The sequence below is a fragment of the Leptonychotes weddellii genome, chromosome 15 (genome assembly GCF_054177405.1).
Source record: "Leptonychotes weddellii isolate Sample4059 chromosome 15, ASM5417740v2, whole genome shotgun sequence".
Taxonomy (NCBI): domain Eukaryota; kingdom Metazoa; phylum Chordata; class Mammalia; order Carnivora; family Phocidae; genus Leptonychotes; species Leptonychotes weddellii.
Window position 1 is genome coordinate 15,557,288 of NC_138383.1, and position 20,356 is coordinate 15,577,643.

The 20,356-nt window shown below is 38.1% G+C and overlaps 1 protein-coding gene across 1 annotated transcript in view; it reads left to right on the plus strand.

The window, feature by feature from the left end:
• The first annotated feature begins 2,880 nt into the window (after positions 1 to 2,880).
• Positions 2,881 to 20,356, plus strand: part of NSF (N-ethylmaleimide sensitive factor, vesicle fusing ATPase) — a 141,008-nt gene continuing 123,532 nt past the window's right edge. Inside the window, exon 1 of the mRNA XM_081804802.1 lies at positions 2,881 to 2,971. Within this exon, the coding sequence (XP_081660928.1) occupies positions 2,960 to 2,971 (12 nt within the window). The 5' untranslated portion in view covers positions 2,881 to 2,959. The remainder of the gene's footprint in view (positions 2,972 to 20,356) is intronic.

The following is a 20,356-nucleotide window of genomic DNA, read 5'->3' on the forward strand; positions in this document are numbered from 1 at the left end:
TTAGCATATAATGTATTATTTGTTTCAGAGGTACAGGTCTGGGATTCATCAGTAAATCTCGTCTAAAAATATCCTCATGGAAACATCCAGCATAATGTTTGACCAAGGATCTGGGCACTGTGACCCAGCCAAATTGACACATAACATTAACCATCACACTGGGTCACACAGTGGCCATGTTAACAAGAACTGATCTTGATCAAACCCTTACCACCACCACCCCCATTCCTCACTGTTATTTATCCTAGATACTGCTATATCTAATTCATTATTATGTCATGATCTTTTGTCCTTTCATTCGAGGTATCTAATACCCCTTTCCTCTCTGTCTCTATCCCTAGTCTCACCTCATCCACCTCCTGCCTCGCTAAAAAGCCTTGCAGCCCTTAGAAAATTATGTTAGTCATTTACACGTCAGGATAAATTTAGGGTCGCCTGGCTGGCTCATTCAGTAGGGCATGTGACTCTTGATCTTGGGGTTGTGAGTTTGAGCCCCATGTTGGGCATTGAGATTACTTTAAAAAAATAGGGTAAATCTAAATCATTGTTAGCTGTCTTACCTACTTCCTCATTGTAAAAGAAAAGCATATTAAAAAGATTTCAGGATCAATGAAGAGCTGAGGGAGGTATTTTTTTGAGGAAGGGAAAGAAAAAGAAATTGACAAACAAATGAAGACAAAGAGGGACAGCCAGATTTTGCAGAAGACGGAAACCAGATAAACTCCAGGGGTCTAGATAATTCATGGTCTTTTCAAGGTATCACCATTGCAGTAAATCAGCTCTCACTGTTTTCTATCTTCCTCAGGATAGTCAAGGTTGCAGTTGCTTGGGAGAGAACCATCTGATTAATTGAGCTTGGGTTCTGTGCTCCCTCCTGGGCCAGGGGATGGCAGGGCACCTTGTCTGACAGTTTCCAAGCTGCATGAGCTGGAGGAACTGTGGCCAGAAAAAGGGGTGAGGATTTGGGGCAGCAAACTATTTATTCTCTATAGACCATCACTATCACTGTAAGAATTGCTCAAAGGTAATGCAGAAATAGCTCCACTATTTCTAAGATAACCTTGAATATCAGAGTAAGGCACAGATGGGAGGCACAGACACTGTGACAGCCTGGACCAATGTCTCAGAATCCTTCTGCTCCAGATGGATACTAAGCACCTTAAGGGCAAGAGCTCATGTCTACCTAGTTTCTTTGGTAGACAGACCTGTAGGACTGTGTATGTGATGCTACTGAATTTATACCACTTGTGAGATGCTACAGAGGTTGGCTTATCATGGGAATACGCGCTCTAAACAGACACATTGGAACCTGTCCAGCAAGCCTATCTTTCCTAGGTGGTAAGTATTCCTCCCTGTTGGAGAGATTAGACATTTTCCCTTGCAATCTATTTTACCTAGTAACAAACCAGTGTAAATATATTTGCACTATTCTCTGGCCTTGAAAATAATGTCAGGTCATTGGACTGAGAACCAATATCATCTTCTGGATCTGTTTGGTAAATCTCTTTGATTTACAGATTCAAATTCAAAGTATCAAAAAATTTAAGACACAACCATTAAGCTCACCTAATTATACCTGTCACTTTGCAAACAAGGAAACTGGGGCTCAGAGAGGTTGAAATATGGCAAATGAGTAGGCAGAGCAAGAAAAGGAACAAGAACCTACACCTCCAGGCTCCCCAATTCATTCTCATTGTTTTGTAGCTTTTGCAAGTTAATAGATGAGTTCAATTAGTTCTGTTTTCCCGATAAACTCTGATCCACTGATTTAGTTAACATCTGATTTGTCCAATAAAGCAATGTGGCTCTCAGGCACAGCGTGAGAGTTTATAAAACTGGACTGATTTTGTTTCTTCTGTCCCTGGCCCGCCTTCAGGTCACTTACTGATTTTTATTCTCAATCTTAAACTGCTAAGCATGCCCAGCTCTTCTAATTTTTTCCTTTGCTCATGTTGGAAAAACTATTTTTTCCTAATCAGCTGTGAGAAGTTAAAGATAAAAAATCCTGTTGTTTCTCGTTGTCTTGTGTAAATACGGAGAGAAATACAAGCTATCAGCGGCAGGGGCAATAAAAGCATCAGGGAATCTGCTAAGCAGAATCTCTCGCACGGTGCTGCTGCCGTTATTATTTATTCTAATTATTATTATCCTCTACTCTGAGACTCCAGTGAGGAAATAGGATAGTAGAAACATCGAGGTAAAAAACGGAACGAATTTTGGGCATATTTCATTCAAATTCCGCCGTGTTTTCTAAGCTGAAACAATACTGGGGAATTATACTTTTAAAAACATTACCTTTATAAATAAATACACTTAATAATGAAATAAAAAATGTAGAAAATAAAGGTATAGCAACAATCACAATTCACTTTTAAATTTGAAGAAAATACTGAGTTTTCCAGGCTACATATAAGCTAAATATAAATGCCAACGTTGGTAATTTCCAGGAGCTAGGTACAAGCCTGCCCACAAAGAACAGCTTGAATTCACGCAGAACCTGAATTCAGAACCAACTTTGGGCAGGCCAGTACCCGCGCCGGGTGCTCGTAGGCACATTTTCACATTTCAGTGAGTCTGGAAGCAGAAAGTTAAAAGGCTGAGAGAGGCCATTACTGGGCAAGCAGCAGCGGGCAAAGAGAAGCAGGGCTAAGGGATTAAAACATCAAAGGCTTTGCTACAAAGTCCGGCGCAACCGGCCAGCTGTGACAAGATTCGCAAAAGAAGCCCTTGAGAAAGTTGCCGGCGCACAGGAACTCTGCAAAAATACAAAGTCACAGCACCCGCAACTACCGCTCAAAATGGCGCCGCCGCCCCGCCCGCTCCTTGGCGGCCGCGCGCGCGGCCTCACGGCGGCTACGCGCCTGCGCGAGGGCGGGCGGCGGGCGCGCGGGCGCGCGCGGCGGGGGCGGGCTCTACTAAGCGCCCAGTTGCAGCCGCGGAGCCGGACGTGTCCGCGAAGATGGCGGGTCGGGTGAGTGCCGGCCCCGAACTTGCGGCTGGAGGCGGGGGTGCCGGGCTTGCGGGCACTCTGAGGTCCGGACGGCCCAGGGGAGGGGGGGGGTGAGTCTGAGCAGATGGGGGGTTGGAGGGCGGCAAGCCAGAGAAGGGTTTGAGGGTCAGAAGGGGGAGCGGTGGCAGGGGATTAGCCTTCCTCAGAAACTCCATCCCCCTAAGGAAGCTCGAGGGGAGGTGACCCCCTCACTACCGTGGGTCTCCTGGGTCTCCTTTAATTCTCCCTTCCCATCCTTTGGGGCTTGTTACCCGCGTCCCCCAAGCCAGCCTCAGGACTGTGGCGGTCCCAGTCCGGTCGGACGGGCTCTGGGGGTTTCTCCGCACCCCCTTGCTAGGGCTTATTAGGTGCAGCCGTTGGAATAACTGCGGGGGATCCGTCTGCTGCGTTGGGGGCGAGGGCTGTGGGAAGGATCATTAGGAACCCATTTGAGTGAAAGGTCTTGTGAAAGGAGGAGGAGGTGCAAATGACTTTTAGTGTTAAACCCCAGCCATCTGGGGGACCTGTCACTGTCGGAACAGGCAGGAATGTCTTCAGCTTGGAGTGGGGATGCATTTGGGGTGTCGCGTTTTGTATTTATGAATGACAGTCGCTTTGAATGCAGCAGGTTATGTTACAGTTTCAGGGTTTTAAATTTTACTTCCTCCTTTAGCCTCTTAAGATCTCGGTGTAGTGTGGGTTTGGTAAGGGGAGATAGGGCTGGTTCTGTGCTGTACTGCAGTGTGCGTTGAGCTAAAAGCTCTCTGAGGGATGGATCCTGCCCAGAGATTACACTGGTCATAAACCTGGGGACGTTAACTGCGTCACTAGGGGATAAGGATGTGCTTGACTGATTTATTTATACTGGAATATTTGAACAAGTTTGTATAGATTTACGCACGCATGCAAATGTCCTATCTAAAAGAAATTGTAAGTCCTGAGATGATGGAGTGAGAAGAGACCTTAAAGGTCATTTAATTTGACCTCTTTCTCTTCCTTTTCCCCATAGCCTCTCCTTTTATTTATGGCTACTTCCTCTACCATGCTTTAGCTTCTCTTTTTTCCCACCCAAGGAACCCCCACTCCTGTGCATTCACCTGTTCCCTCTCAACATACTTAAGCTTCTCCCACCTTAAGACAAACCCTCCCTCCACCCCCGCAGTTGTCTCCTTTCTCTTCCCATTTTTCAGCCAGATATTTTGATAGAATTGTGTACATTTATCATCTTTCATTTGCTTACCACCTACTTACCCCTCAGCCCACTGCGGTCTGATTTCTGGCCCTATCAGTCCACTGAAACGTGCTCCTAAACTTAATTAACATTTTTCATTCTTTGATTGGATGTCTCCACAGCATTTGACATTGTTGACCGTAACCTCCTTCATGGAAAACACTCTTCCCATGGTTTCTGTGCAGCCTTGCTCCTGTTTTTACTCATACCTCTCTTATGCAGACTCACCCTCCTCTACCCTGTTATTCAATGCAGATATTCCTCAAGGCTCTCTTCTCCATTTTCTCTTTGGGCGATCTCTTCTAAGCCTACAGCTTCAACTACCATCTGTATGCCAGTGATTCTCAGTATTTGACTCCCAGTCCAGATCTATCCTTTAAGTTCCAGATCAATATATCAAACTGCCTATTAAAAATCGAGGCACCTCAAACTCTACAGTTTACATCCAAACCCATGATCTTAGCCCACCTAATTAGTACTTTTCCTGTTTTCTGTTTCAGTGAATGGCATCACCATCCATAGGCTGGAAACCAGTGGGGGGTGGGGAGGTGGTGGTTGCGGTGGTGGTGGTCATGGTCATCCTTTATACTTCTCTCTGACCACATCCTCTGCCCCCCAGTAAAATTCATCACTGAGTTCTGTTCCACCCACCCCCACCCCTTCCCTAAAAGGGTATTATTAGGGCCGAAGAATCTGGCTTGGGCATTGCTGCCTTTTTTTTTTTTTTTTTTGAGATTTTATTTATTTATTTGACAGAGAGAGACACAGTGAGAGAGGGAACACAAGCAGGGGGAGTAGTAGAGGGAGAAGCAGGCTTCCTGCAGAGCAGGGAGCCCGATGATCCCAGGACCCTGGGATCACACCTGAGCCGAAGGCAGATGCTTAACTACTGAGCCACCCAGGTGCCCCGGGCATTGCTGCTTTAAACTATACCCAAATAACCCACTGGACTACTGGTCATGTGGGTTCTGTCATTTTAATATCCTAAAAATCTCTTCAATCTCTCTGCCGCTCTGCATCCTCATTTCCACCTCATTTCCCCAAACTACCATCATTTGTGGTTTGGACTACTTCAGGAAGCTCACTAGAGGTTTCTTTACAGCATTTTCCACATTGCTTGTTTCCTCCCCTGCCTGTTGGTACTTAAAATCCCTACCTACCTCAATAGCATCAGGTTACTTTTGGAAGATCAGTCCAAACTGGGCCTTTAAGGCCCTTTGTGGTTCTACTCCTGCTTTTCTCTACTCACTGCCTTACTCTCTATGCTCAGGTTATATAAACCATTCAGTTCCTTGAACTGTAGTAGTTTCTCTTACCACAAGGTCTTTGCACGTACTGTTTCCTTTCTTTGTGATGTTCTGTTCCCAACCATTTACCTCCTACTCACAGATCACTCATCTACTCAAGGGAAGCCTGTTCTGATCCCACACAAGTCATGATCCTTTGTTATATGCTCTTGAAGAACTAACTGTATTCCTTTCCTTAGAGATTTATCTGTCTGTCATTTTAAATTTATTGGTGTGGTTATTTGCCTTTACCATTTATCTTCCATGAAAGAAGAGACCATGTTAGTTTTTTATTCATTATCATCACCTGTGCTTTGCACACTGCCTCAGCCCTAGGTGCTCAATACATTTTTGTTTAAAATGAAACTAATCTAATCTCTGCTTGAATACTCTAGCAGTAGAGGGTGCATCACCACTAAAGCTAACCCATTTTAGTGTCATGTTAGAAAGGTCTTTTTTATATGGAGTTCCATATAATTTTTAGCTGTTTAGAGCTACATAGAACTAAACACAATTCCTTTTCCATATGATAGTTCCTCATATATTTGAAGACAGGTTACACATTCGCTCAGATTTTCTCTTTTGCAAGTTAAACATCCCCAATTCCTCAAATATTCTGTATTCCAAACCCTTCATCACTTAGGTTACCTTCCTTTGGAAACGCTGTTTTGCCAGTGTTTCTTCTAAAATGTGCCCCAAGTGGAACACAGTGATTAGTGAAGAATATGCTGAACTCTTAATCTCTCGAGCTAGACACTACCATTATTAATACAGGGTATTTGCTTTTTTTCTGCAGTAAATCACACTCTTGGCTCATAATGAGCTTGCAGTCAATTAAAACTCTCATATTCTTTTAAAATTGGCTCCCCCACACCATTCTATGTATTGTGCAGTTTTATTGAACCTAAGTATAAAACCTTACATTTATCCCCTTTACAATTTTTTTTTTTTTAAGGTCGGGGCCTATTTACTACTTGTTCAGGGTCTTCTTGATTCTCCATTCTTTCATGTTATGCAACACAGTAGCTCTGTCTGCCGATTTTGTTTTCACCTGTAGGTTTAAAATCATGACTTCTGTGTCTACATTCAAGTCATTGATAATAAGGAGAATAAGATGGGTCAGAAATAGCCCTTGAACATGCTGTTAGAGACCTTCCTCTAGACTGATACACATCAATATACTTTGGGTACCATTACTTAAATACAAACATATTTCATTTAATCCTGACAAAACCACCCTGCAAGCTAGGCAGTATTAATATTGTTTTTCTCAGAGTTAGGAGCTCGTTAATTTGCCAGGTTCACAACTAACAAGAAGCAGGGTCAGGATATGAATTCAGCTCAGTTTGCTACAATTACCTGCTTCACCAATTTAGTTGCAAGGGTCTAGAGAAGAGTAGATTTACCTTACCTAGAACTTTTGGAGGTTGCTGCCAAAGTTTAATTTTCAAAAACTACCTTCTATCTTTTGGAAAATCTGAACACCTTTGCCCATCTCTGATTGTCTTATTTTTTCCGATAACCATAATTTCCTAGTAACTACTTATTGTTGTTTAACAAATAGAGTTAGCCTTGTTGTGATGCTTTTAAAATGAGTTCTGAATTTCCTTTTTGTGGGAGAAAAGCTATTTTGACTTATTACTGCTTTTGGTTAGTTTAATTTTGGCATTCTGGTATCTTGTAAATGGTATTTATATTCACTATGTAATTGAAGGGTTTTTTATTTCACTGTATCATTATATCACATGTATCACTGGTAGCATTAGTAACCTGTCTGTATGTCCTTTGCTTTTTCTGGGCAAAAGAGAGCATCATGTTTAGTTCATCTGGGAAATTGGCTGAAGAATAAAATGTGTGGTATTATTCAATAAATAGCGTCTAGGTCATCAGAACTTGATTAATCCCTAAAATATCTTGAAGCTCCTAATCTGAAAAGCAAAGAACCTGAAAGGAAATAATTTTTGTCATTATCTTCTTTAGTGTATCTACTATATGAGAAAAAAATATGGAATTGTAAGTTGGATACGTTTTATAATAAATGATGAATCGATTTAAACGTACTTGATTTCCTTTGGCCTTTCCAAAGGTAATAAGTGTTCTTGGCTGTCTTAAATTTTTGCTGGTAATAAAGCAGATTCTATAGTTCTAATTCTTATTACTTACATTTAATACAGACTCTTATTTATAAATGAACTCCCCATACAGATGGCTACCACTGCCCCAGGCCTCCACACTGTCTACCAGAACTCTTACGCTACAGCTTCTCTGGAATCATAGAATCAGTAGAGGAAAGAAAGAATCTGAAATACAGCCTTAAATGTTTAGGAGAGCTGACTCTAAGTATAGAGGCTCCTTAGTAAAGCTGCTCTATTTGGTATTGCTTTCTTGGCCCCTACTATCACCACCACCACCTGGTTACTGAAAAAAAAAGAAAGGCTTTCCACATTGCCTGAACTTTTTTGTACTCTGTCTTTTAAAATTGCCAGAAATTTCACTTCCTGGGGACTCAGCAGTGCCTTTCTGAAAATACACACAGAAATGCCAATAAAGCCAATGGATCACTTTCTTCATAAATTCTTACACCTCCTTGAGGTAATCTGTTGTGAAGGCATGGAGTAAGATGATGTTAAATAGGAATCTAAGCAAGAGAACTCTTTTAGGAGTTGAATGAGCTATAGAAAGATTGTTAGATGATCCTAGGGTCCTGGGATCGAGCCCCGCATTGGGCTTCCTACTCAGCAGGGAGTCTGCTTCTCTCTCTCTCTCACTCTCTCCCTCTGCCCCTCCCCACCACTCGTTCTCTCTGTCTCTCTCACATAAATAAAATCTTTAAAAAAAATTTAAAAAAAAGGTAAAATTTACCTAATCTCGTGTTTTGACGAGGCAGGCTAGTATATTTAGTATCAGTTAGTATATTGTTGAAACTTGTAGCCTAGTCTAGAAACCTAGCAGTTTATGTATGTATGTATGCATGTATTTTTAAAGATTTTGTTTATTTTAGAGAGAGTGTGAGTGGGGAGGGACAGAGAGGGAGAGAAAAGGAGAGGGAGAAAGAGAATCTGAAGCAGACTCCTGCTGAGCGCGGAGCCCAACGTGGGGCTCTATCCTACGACCCCAAGATCATGACCTGAGCTGAAACCAAGAGTCTCAAATGCCTGAGGCACCCATGCGCCCCAAGAAACCTAGCCATTTAAAACATTTTGTGGGTGTATGACATCTTTACCAAATAATCGACCTTCAGGTAGTTTTGGAACAAGTTCTGAATTGGGGATCCTTATGTGCAGTACCACGAGTCCAAACAATACAGAATGTTTTGTAGTCTTGTTTCATAAAGTCAGAGTTCTGCTATCCAATGCATACCAACTTTCTGCAATCTTATATGCAGTAGTTATTGTTTGTGCATGTTACTTTAGTGGAGTTTTTAAAAAGTGTCTTCAAATGCAATATGTTTTAGAAACTAAAATTGAACTCTTTATAGCACTATTAAAATAGCTTCTTTTTGAAACAAAAGGAATTTATGCTTAAAATGGATGTGTTCTTTTTTCAAGTATTTAAGACAAGGTGCAAAGGTATAAGGTGAAAGTATACTATTGGGGACGCCTGGGTGGCTCATTCAGTTAAGTGTCTGCCTTTGGCTTGGGTCATGATCCCAGGGTCTGGGGATCGAGTTCCACATGGGTCTTCTTGCTCAGCGAGGAGCCTACTTCTCCTTCTGCCTGCTGCCCCCCCTGCTTGTGCTCTCTCTCTGACAAATAAATAAAAGTCTTGGGGGAAAAAAAAGAAAGTATATTATTGTACTGTTGAAAATTCTTGAATTGGCAGAACAGTGAACCCTTGGAAACACCTGCATTAGCAATATACTAGACACTTGCTATAGTGTGGTTCTTAAGGGTCCATACTCTGGGTATGGTATCTTAGGTAAGAGTCTCTTAAGGAGATCCTCTCTCACAATTCAGTATTAATACCCCTGAATGGCTCTGAGGCCTACATTATGCTGTCTTCAGTTTCCTAGTGATTTAATCTCATAATTTCCAACTTATTTTTTATGATGGAAACTATTCCTTGCTTGACTGTATTTCTAGAAGCTCTATGCATTTAAACAAGTATAATTTATACATGCTTTAAGAGATTTCAAGCATAGGGCACCTGGCTGGCTCACTCAGAAGAGCATGCAACTTTTGATCTTGGGGTTGTGAGTTCGAGTCCCACGTTGGATATAGAGATTACTAAAAAAAAAAAATCTTAAAAAAGATTTCAAGCATGTTGAAAAGTACAGCAAATAGCATAAAATATATCCATATGCTCACCACCCAGATTTAAGTGTTAACATATTGTGATATTTGTTTCAGAACTTTAATTTTTAGAAATGAAACATTACAGACCCAGTTGAATCTCTTCGTATCTCCTTTTGATTTCACTAACCTTTCCCAGAAATAACCACTATTCTAAAGTTGGTATAGATCCTTTCTGTTCACATTTACCTATGTTTGTGCCCATAAGTAATATATTGTTTTGTGTGTTTTAAAAATATATATAATGATGTCATACTGTATATTTCCTTCTGCAAACTGCAGTTTTTAAATTTAAAATGACATTTGGAATTTAGTCATGATATATCGAGAGCCAGTTAATTCTGTTTACTGTGTAGTATCCTATTTTGTGACTATACCACAATTATCTGTTTTCTTATCTGAGGATAATTTAAATGGCTTCCAGTTTTATTTCTTATGGAGTACACATTCGTCTATATGTCTCCTTACATACACATGTAAGAGTTTGTTTAGGATATATGTCTAGAAACTTAGATACGTATCCTATGTAGAATTGCTACATAGAATTGCTGGGTGGTAAGTTACCTTTGTCTTTACCTAGTTATACCAGTTTGCACTCTTGCCAGCAGTATACGAGTGTGTGTTACTCATGTCCTTTCTAGCACTTAACATTGCAGACATTTTAGTTTTTACAATATGATAGGTGTAAACAATCTTATTGTTTAAATTTGCATTTTTTCGGGGCACCTGGGTGGCTCAGGTGGTTAAGTGTCTGCCTTCGGCTCAGATCATGATCTCAGGGCCCTGGAATCCAGCCCCCGCATTGGGCTCCTGGCTCAGCGGGGAGCCTGCTTCTCCCTCTCCCTCTGCCCCTCCCCTGCCGCGTGCTTTCTCTCTAATAAATGAATAAATAAGTAAATAAAATCTTTAGAAAAAATAAATTTGTATTTTTTTCCTAATTACTAGTGAGATGAGCAATTTTCATATTGGTCATTGGGATATCCTCTTCTCTGAATCACCTTTGTATAAACTTTGCCTATTTTTACCTTTTAGCTGTTAGTATTTTTTTTAAAAAATTGGTTTGTAGAGGGGCGACTGGGTGGCTCAGTCGTTAAGCGTCTGCCTTAGGCTCAGGTCATGATCCCAGGGTCCTGGGATCCAGCCCCACATCAGGCTCCTTGCTTGGCGGGAAACCTGCTTCTCCCTCTCCCACTCCCCTTGCTTGTGTTTCTTTTCTCGCTGTGTCTCTCTCTGTCAAATAAATAAAATCTTTAAAAAGAATTGATTTGTAGAGTTTTCCTTTTGGGGGGAGTAAGGTATGCTTTGGAATCTAATTCTTATTTAGTTGTAAATAGCTTCTTCCAGACAGTGGTGATCTTTTCATATTTATAGAGTTTTTTATTTAAATTTTATTATAGCTATAATTACCCATTTTTTACCTTTATGATTACTGTGTTTGTGTGCTTTAAGAGAAATCTTTTTTTTTTAAATTTATTTATTTTAGAGAGGGAGAGAGAGCAGGGGAGGGGCAGAGGGAGAGGGAGAGAGAGAATCCTGAAGCAGACTTCCCATTGAGCATAGAGCCTGACTCAGGGCTCAGTCCCAGGACCCTGAGATCATGACCCGAGCCGAAACCAAGAGTTAGCTGACCAACTGACTGAGCCACCCAGGTGCCCTAAAAGAAATCTTTACCTACCTTCAAGTCAAAAAGATTTTCATCTTAAAGGTTTAAAATTTTGTTTTTTACAGTTTGGTGTTTAATTCATCTAGAATTTATTTTTGTGTTTGGTGTGAATTGGGAAGCTAATTTTATCTTTTCCATATGTATAGCCAGTTGTCCCAGTATCATTTATTGAATCCTTTTTTTCCCACTGATTTTTAATGCTATCTCTGTTTTATAACCACCCTAAGTCTGGACTATTGTGGTTCATATTCTGTTTGCCTATATGTGCACCAATGCCACTGTTTTAATTAAAATCGCTTTAATATTATATTAAATGTATATCATGTTATATATTTTATAATTTATTATTTGATGTTATGTATATTGTACGATAGCTTTAAAATTATTCTTGCTATATGCTAAAATTATTCTTGCCCCCTCCTTATTTTTCTTTATTTGGCATTTCCATATGAAAGTAATCATTCCTCTTTTAAAAAATATCTTTATCTTTAAATTTAAATTTATCTTTATTGGGGTCCTGGCTGGCTTAGTCAGTAGAGCATGCGACTCAATCTCAGGGTCATGAGTTCAAGCACCATGTTGAGTGTAGAGATTACTTAAAAATAAAAAATCTTTAGGAAAAAAAATTATCTTTATTGCTACTGATTTTGACCTACATTTTTTCTTTGTTTTACAAGAGCAGATAAAAGATAATTTCAATAAAATTCAGCTGAATTACTCTACAAAGCTGATTTTCTTTTCCTTTTTTTGATGTTAAGCCAAAAAATACTAATAATTTATCAAAACTTTGTGCTCTACAGATTTGAAACCAAATGAATTAGCATCAGCTGTTTGTGAGTAATGCAGGGTATTTTGGTTCTCTGCTAAATTCAGAATGAAATGCTAAAGTTCTCACGTGTTCTGCACTAGCCATATAGATCTTTGGTAATGGAGAAAATGGGAAAATTATTAAAGTAAGAAATAAGTTGTCATTTTTGAAATCCAGCATTCACTTATTTTTAAAATCCCTAAATCATAAAAGAATATTTTAGGGTTTTGCTGGTGGATTTTTAAATATTGTAAAGTGTTTTTAGCGTTATGTACATATGAACAAACACTTTACTTGATTGACAAGCAATGAAAATAGCAATTATCGATAATTCTAGGTCTTCCAAAGAACATCAGTGTTGGGGAATTAAAAAAATTTAGTTATCCTAGTTACTTTTCTCCTAGAGAATAATATTGACAACATTTTGTGAGGTGATAGAAGACGTGGTTCTCACTGTTTGGAACAGAGCCGGGTGTGGAGGTATTACACAGTGAATGATTGTTGAGTGAATGGATGAACATTTATTTCTAAATACCTTAATAAATCATCATTTTGGACAATGTAGTTTGAATTTTAATGTTACATTCTCTGCCAAGCTATTGAATACTGTACTTATGTTTATTCTGTTATTCAGCTTATTAATAACGTGGCATAGATCTAACTTTAAACAGCTGCTGGATTTCATGCTAGTCTTTTTTCTCCAAGTGCCGATACTGAGTCTGATTATTGTTTTTTATATATAAAGCCTCCCAATCAATTTACTACTTATCAAGCATCAAAATAAACTTAATTGTATTTATCAAATTAAATGATGAAATGGCCTAAGGGCATTATTGAATCCGTTTTCCTACCTTTCTATTGTAAAAAGAAAGGAACCTATAGGTTTTTCTGTTTTTATGAAGTTTATTTCTCCTTACTTAATACAGTGATTCTCAAAGTGGAATCTGCAGACCAGCTATTCAGTATCACCTGAGAATTTGTTAAATTAGAAACTCTGGTGGTGGGACCCTGCAATCTCCTTTAACACATTCTCCAAGTGATTCTGATGTATGCAAGTTAAGAAGCTTTGATTTGGTATATTGTGCTTTCCAATTTAGTTCCTTAACAAATTGCTGAAGATATTTTTCCCATATTTCTTTCCAAATGTATATTCAACCTTGTTATTTCGAGATTTCAGGATTATTGTCTTTTCTTCCTTTTAATACCTTGAACTGTATCCAATTTTCAAACATTAAAGAAAGCATAGTTATTTCCTGCAATATAGTGAATTTGGTATTCTAAGTGATCTTCCTATAGAAACTTATTAAAATGCTAGATAGCATAGTAACTCTAGTTAAAAATGATAAATTGTATACTTGGAATTTGCTGAGAGTAGATCTTAAGTGTTCTTTTTTTTTTTTTTTAAAGATTTTATTTATTTATTTGAGAGAGAGAATGAGATAGAGAGAGCATGAGAGGGAGGAGGGTCAGAGGGAGAAGCAGACTCCCTGCTGAGCAGGGAGCCTGATGCGGGACTTGATCCCGGGACTCCAGGATCATGACCTGAGCCGAAGGCAGTCGCTTAACCAACTGAGCCACCCAGGCGCCCCAGATCTTAAGTGTTCTTACCACACACAGAGAAAATGGTAGCAAGGTGAGGTGCTGGATATGTTAATTAGCTTGATTGTGGTTATCATTACACAAAGTATACTTATATCAAAACACCACATTGTACATGTTAGGCAAAATTCCCTAAAGCTGAACATATATGTGTATGCTATGACCCAACAATTCTGCTGGAGGCTGTGTGTGGGGGGGTGTATATCCAGGAGACATGTATACATATATTATTCAAAAAACATGTACAAACATGCTAATAGCAGCAGTATTCATAATTAAAAACTGGAGACAACTCATGGATAAATAATGGCATATTCATATAATTATATACCATAAAAAGCAACGAAAATGAATAAACTAGTGCTGCAGGCAACGGTATGGATGAGTTTCACAGTCATAACATTGAGGGATAGAAGTCAGACGCAAAATTATACATGCTGTTTATATAAAGTTTCAAAAATAGGCAAAACTGTGATTATTTCTGGTGATAGAAACAAGATACTGGTTACCTGTAGTTGGGGGTGAAGGGCTAGTAACTAGGAGGGGGAAGTATGGGAGGCTGGTAGTGTTCTCTTTCTTGAACTCAGTGTGTTCACTTTTTTTAGAAATTCATTGAGCCAAACACTTTAACATATGTACTTTCCTGTAGGTATGTTTTTCTTCAATAAAAGTTTATTTAAAGAAATGGTAGTTCTTTTTCTTAAACTGGAGTGAGGCTCTAGGCCTTCTATTTTTGTTCTGATTACTTCTCCAAAGATTATTCTCTTCCTCTTCACCCTTCAAAAGAACATAGGTGCTAAACTTTCATCAGGATGTTGGGAATTAAAAAGAGATGTTCACAAACAATTGTTTTCATTTCTTTAACATTTAGAGATAACTTTTTAGAGTGAGAGCACGAAGTTACTGAATAAGGATATCTTAAACTAAATGGTATTTTACAGTTTTGAAAACACCTTCACAGATCTTTTCTTGTTAGATTTTCGGAGCAACCTTGAGTTGGCACTCTGTAAATTCAGTTCAACAAGCAAAATTCAACAAAATAATCCACAGCTAACATTATACTTGTGAAGACTGAAAGCTTTCCCTTTTAGCATCAGGAACAAGATAAGGATGCCTGCTCTTGCTACTTATATTCAGTGCGACGTTGGAGGTTCTAGGTAGGCAGTTAAGTAAGATAAAAAAAAAGTTTGGAAAGAAAGAAATAAAATTCAATTTGCAAATGACATGATCTTATATATTGAAAACCCTAAAAAATTGACAAGAAATGAATCTAGCAAAGTTGCAGGATACAAGATCATTACACAAAAATCAGTTGCATTTCTATACCCTAGCAATGAACAATCTGAAAATGAAATTGAGAAAACAATTCCATTTACAATAACATCAAAAAGAATAAAATACTTCTGAATAAGTTCAAAGAAGTACAAGACTTGTACGCTAAAAACTACAAAACATGTTGAAAGAAAGATCTAAATAAATGGGAAGACATCTTGTGTTCATGGATTGGAAGACTTAATATCACTAATATTGCAATACTCCCCAAATTGATCTCTAAATTCAGTGTGATCCCTATCAAAATTCCAACTGCTTTTTCCCCCAGAAATGGATAAGCTGCTCCTAAAATTCATACGGAGTTGCAAAGCCATTGAATCCACAACAATTGGAAAAAGTAGTACAAAGTTGAAGGACACACACCTGATTTCAAAACTTACTACAAAGCTACAGTAATCAAGATGATGTGACGGTGGTGTAAGGATAGTCTCATAAACCAGTGGAATAGAATTGAAAGTCCAGAAGTAAACGCATACATTCATGGTCAATTGATTTTTAACAAGCATGCCAAGACCATTCAATGGGGAAAGAATAGTCTTTTTAGCAAATGATGCTGGGACAACTGGATATCTTCATGCAAAAGAATGAATTTGGACCCCTACTTCACACCACATACAAAAAATTAACTCAGGGCGCCTGGGTGGCTCAGTCGTTAAGCGTCTGCCTTCGGCTCAGGTCATGATCCCAGGGTCCTGGGATCAAGTCCCACATCGGGCTCCCTGCTCGGCAGGAAGCCTGCTTCTCGCTCTCCCACTCCCCCTGCTTGTGTTCCTGCTCTCGCTATCTCTCTGTCAAATAAATAAATAAAATCTTTAAAAAAAAAAAATTAACTCAGAATGGATCAAAGATCTAAATCTATAAAATTTTTAGGAGGAAACATTGGTAAAAATCTGCACAACTTTGGGCTAAACAGTGATTTTCTTTTAGATATGACAAAAGCACAAAAAATAGATAAGTTGGACTTCATCAAAATTTAAAACTTTTATGCATCAAAGACCACTATCAATAAAGTGAAAAGACAACCCAAGAATGGGAGAGAATATTTGCAAATCATATATCGGATAAGGGTCTAGTATCCAGAATATATAAAGAACTCTTGCAACTCAACATTAAAAGACAACTCAATTTAAAAACAGGCAATGGAAAAATAAAAATCGGCAAAGGATTTGAATAGACATCTCTCCTAACCAGATGTGCAAATGACCAGTAAGCATGTGAAGAGATGCTCAACATCATAGTCATTAGGGAAATGCCAATTAAAACCACAATGAGGGGCGTCTGGGTGGCTCAGTTGATTAAGCGTCTGACTCTTCATCTCAGCTCAGGTGTTGATCTCAGGGTGGTGAGTTCAAGCCCTGCATTAGGCTCCACCCCCAGCATTAAGAAAAATAAACCACAATGAGGTGCCACTTCACACCCATTAGGTTGGTTATAGTTAAAAAATTGGAACCCTTATCCTCTGCTGGTGGGAATGTAAAATGCCGCAGTCATTGTGGAAAACAGTTTGGCAGTTCTTTAAAAAGTTAAACAGAATGACTCAGCAATTCTCCTAGGTATATAACCAAGTGAGTTGAAAGTACATGTTTATACATAAACTTGTTACATGGATGTTCATAGCATTATTCATAATAGCCAAAAAGTGGAAATAACCCAGTGTCTATCAGCTGATGAATAAACAAATGTGGTCTATTCATACAATGTGAATGATCTGTCACATGCTACAACATAGGAAACCTTGAAGACATTACGCTAAGTCAAAGAAGACAGTCATACAAAGATGACAGATTTTATGATTCTTGTTTATATGAAATGTCCAGAATAGGCAAATCTATAGAGACAGTTAAACTAGTGGTTATCAGAAGATGAAGGGAGGGGAGAGTTGGGACTAAACTACTAATAAGTACAGGGTTTCTTTTTGGAGTTTGCTGGAAATGTTCTGGAAATGTTAGTGGTGATGATTGCACAACAGTGAATATAGTAAAAACCACTGAAGTGTACACTTTAAAATGATGAATTGTATGTTGTATGAAATTGTCTTAGTCTCTTTAGGCTGCTATAGTAAAATGCCAGAGACTGGGTAACTTTAAATAACAGAAATTTATTTCTCACCCTTGTGGAGGCTAGAAGTCCAATATCAGGGTGCCACCATGGCTGAAGTTAACAAACAGTGTAATGTTGTGATCCTTGAAGGTGATGAAATGAAACTATATTACATGCTTGAATTATATTGGAGGTACCTATAGGATGAAAATGTGCAATCTTCATGTTATTCATCTTAAAATTAGAATTTATTTCTCTTCTAAGTGTGCAGTATTCAGAATGAATCATATTAAAAAAATTATTTAGAGAGAAGTAATTTTCTTGTGTTGTGAGAAACAAAAGCAGTAGCTAGAGTGAGGCAGATACACTTGACCTTTGAAGAACACAGGGGTTAGGGACATTGACTCCCTGTGCAATTGAAATTCCACTTAGAATTTCTGACTCCCCAAAATCTTAACTACTAATAGTCTGTTACCAGAAGCCTTATTGATAAATGGTTGAATAACACTTATTTTGTATGCTGTACATACTATATACTGTATTCTTAATAATGAATTAAGCTAGAGAGAAAATGTAACAAAATCATAAGGGGGAGCACCTGGTTCGTTCAGTTGGTAGAACATGTGACTCTAGATCATGGGGTTGTGAGTTTGAGCCCCATGTTGGGCGTAGAGTTTACTTGATTTAAAAAATATATATATGTGTGTGTGTGTGTATAGAAAGAAAATCATAAGGAAGAGAAAATACATTTATAATATTATAATGTATTTATAAAAAAACTGCAGTTCAAACCCATGTAGTTCAAGGGGTCAACTGTAATGTTAGATTTTGGTAATAAAGAATTGTGGGCTGTAATGCTTGCAGGTATGTAAAGCTCTTAAAACAGTGCCTGACTCATAAGAAAGCTCCCCAAACATATTAGCTATTGTTATTAACACTCCTCCCTCACCACCACCAAATGGGTAGTCTGTTGTATCAACACCATTACTGAGTAGTTTCCCCCACTGATTGTCAGTCTTGTATATTAAGTTCTCCTATATATCTAATGCTATTTCTGGGTTGGTGGTTCTACTCCCTGAACTGTTTGTTTTTGTACCAGTACCATCTTGTTTTAATTACTGTATATAGCATGTTTTGATGTCTGGTAGGGCCAGTTTCCCTCATTCTTCCTAAAAGTTTTCTTGGTTACTTTAACAAATTTAAAAAATTCCTCCCACTTCCTCTAATGTATTTTACTTGGCGGGTTGCAGTTTAGATTGAATTTATTAATGACCCATTGGGATTCTGCTTATAATTACATTACATTTATAGGTTAATTTGGAGTTATTGATACCCTTACAATATTGAGTCATTGCATACAGTAACATCATATTTCTCTCTACATTTGTATGGATATTCTCTTATGTATTTCCATTGATTTTCTTTATGAGGGTCTTATGCATTTTTGCTAAACTTTTTTCTAGTACTTTAAGCATTTTTTGTTTCTGTTGTACTGGGAACCTGTTGTCTATTTCCTATTTATAGCAGTTTTTGATTTTATGTATTTATCTGCTTAGATAGGCATTAATTTTCTTCAACTTTGTAGATATATTTCTCCAAAAATTTTAAAATTCAACAAATACTTATTGAGTCCCTGTCATGTGCTAGATATTGTTCCAGGTACTTCTCCAAATTTTTAAGTAATTTATTTTAAGGCATTGATGAACTTTCCCAGATTAATGCAGCCTTGGAGAGGAAGTTATTTATTCACAGTGCCAAGGACTCAGTTAACTGACTATGATTTAGTGCTCATTTTGATGCTGTCATTGGTTAACCTGCCCAATGTAAATAAATCTTTAACTCTTTGTATAATTATCAAATGGTTCTGTGTTTCAGACCGTATTTTATAGCTTCTTACTGAGTTTGCTAGAAGTGCTTTTTCTTTATTTACAAAAATCCTTGTCACACCATTATCAAAATTAGATTTAACCAACATGATTTAATTATGAAGAAAAAAACACGAAGGTTGAGACACAGTGTCTTGTATGTCATGAATAATGACAATGGCCTTTATTAAGCATGTCCTTTGTGTTATTTTCCTAATGTGTATGGTCATAACTATACAGAAGCAGACAGAGGTCTAAAATGAAATGCCATCAATTAACTTAAAGATTTATTTATTTGAGAGGGGGTGGGGGGAAGGGGAGAGGGAGAGAGAATCTCAAGTAGACTCACCACTGAGCATGGAGCCTGATGTGGGGCTTGATCTCATGACCCTGAGACCATGACCTAAGCCGAAATCAAGAGTTGGACCCTTAACTGACTGAGCCACCCAGGCACCCCACCATCAATTAACTTTAAAACAAAAATTTTAATTTGGTAAAATTGGAAAACGCAGAAAAAAAGATGAAAAGAAATGAAATCATCTGTAGTTCCATTATCCAGTTACAATTGTTTTTTACATTTTGGTGTGTTTCCATTTAGTTGATTTGCTATTCTTTTAAATCAAGCTGTAAAGTAAAACTTAACGTATATTTTTTTATGTTCCTGTGATATAAACCCCTCAATATATTACGAGGAGTTTGATGGTTATATGATATTTAATTAAGTGGTTATGTTGTAGTTTACATAGCCTTTACTTGGAAATAGTATTTTTAGGTTGCTTCTAATTCATCACTGTTAAAATAATGCTGTAGAGAACAATTTTGTACATAGAAGTTTTCCATATTTAAAATTATTTCCCTGGGTGCCTGGCTGGCTTATTCAGAAGAGGGAGTGACTCTTAATCGCGGGGTTGTGAGTCTTAGCCCTACGTTGGGTGGAGAGATTACTTAAAATAAACTTAAAAAATTAAAGAAAAATTACCTCCATAAGACAAGTGTTATTTATTGTAAAAATAATTTCAGAATTGTGAAAAGTGGAAGTGTTTCCCTTATGCCTTCTTGTTTCTCCTCAGTGGTAGCTACTGTTAATTTATCAGTATCAGTAATTTATGCGTATCTTGTTTATTAAAAAAAAAGCTTACCCTACACACAGTTTTGTAACTTAAAAAAAAGTTTAGCACTATATTGTGGACATTTTCCCTTGTCAATAACACACAGAGGTACCTTGACCTTTGAAACGGCTGCATAGTTGAG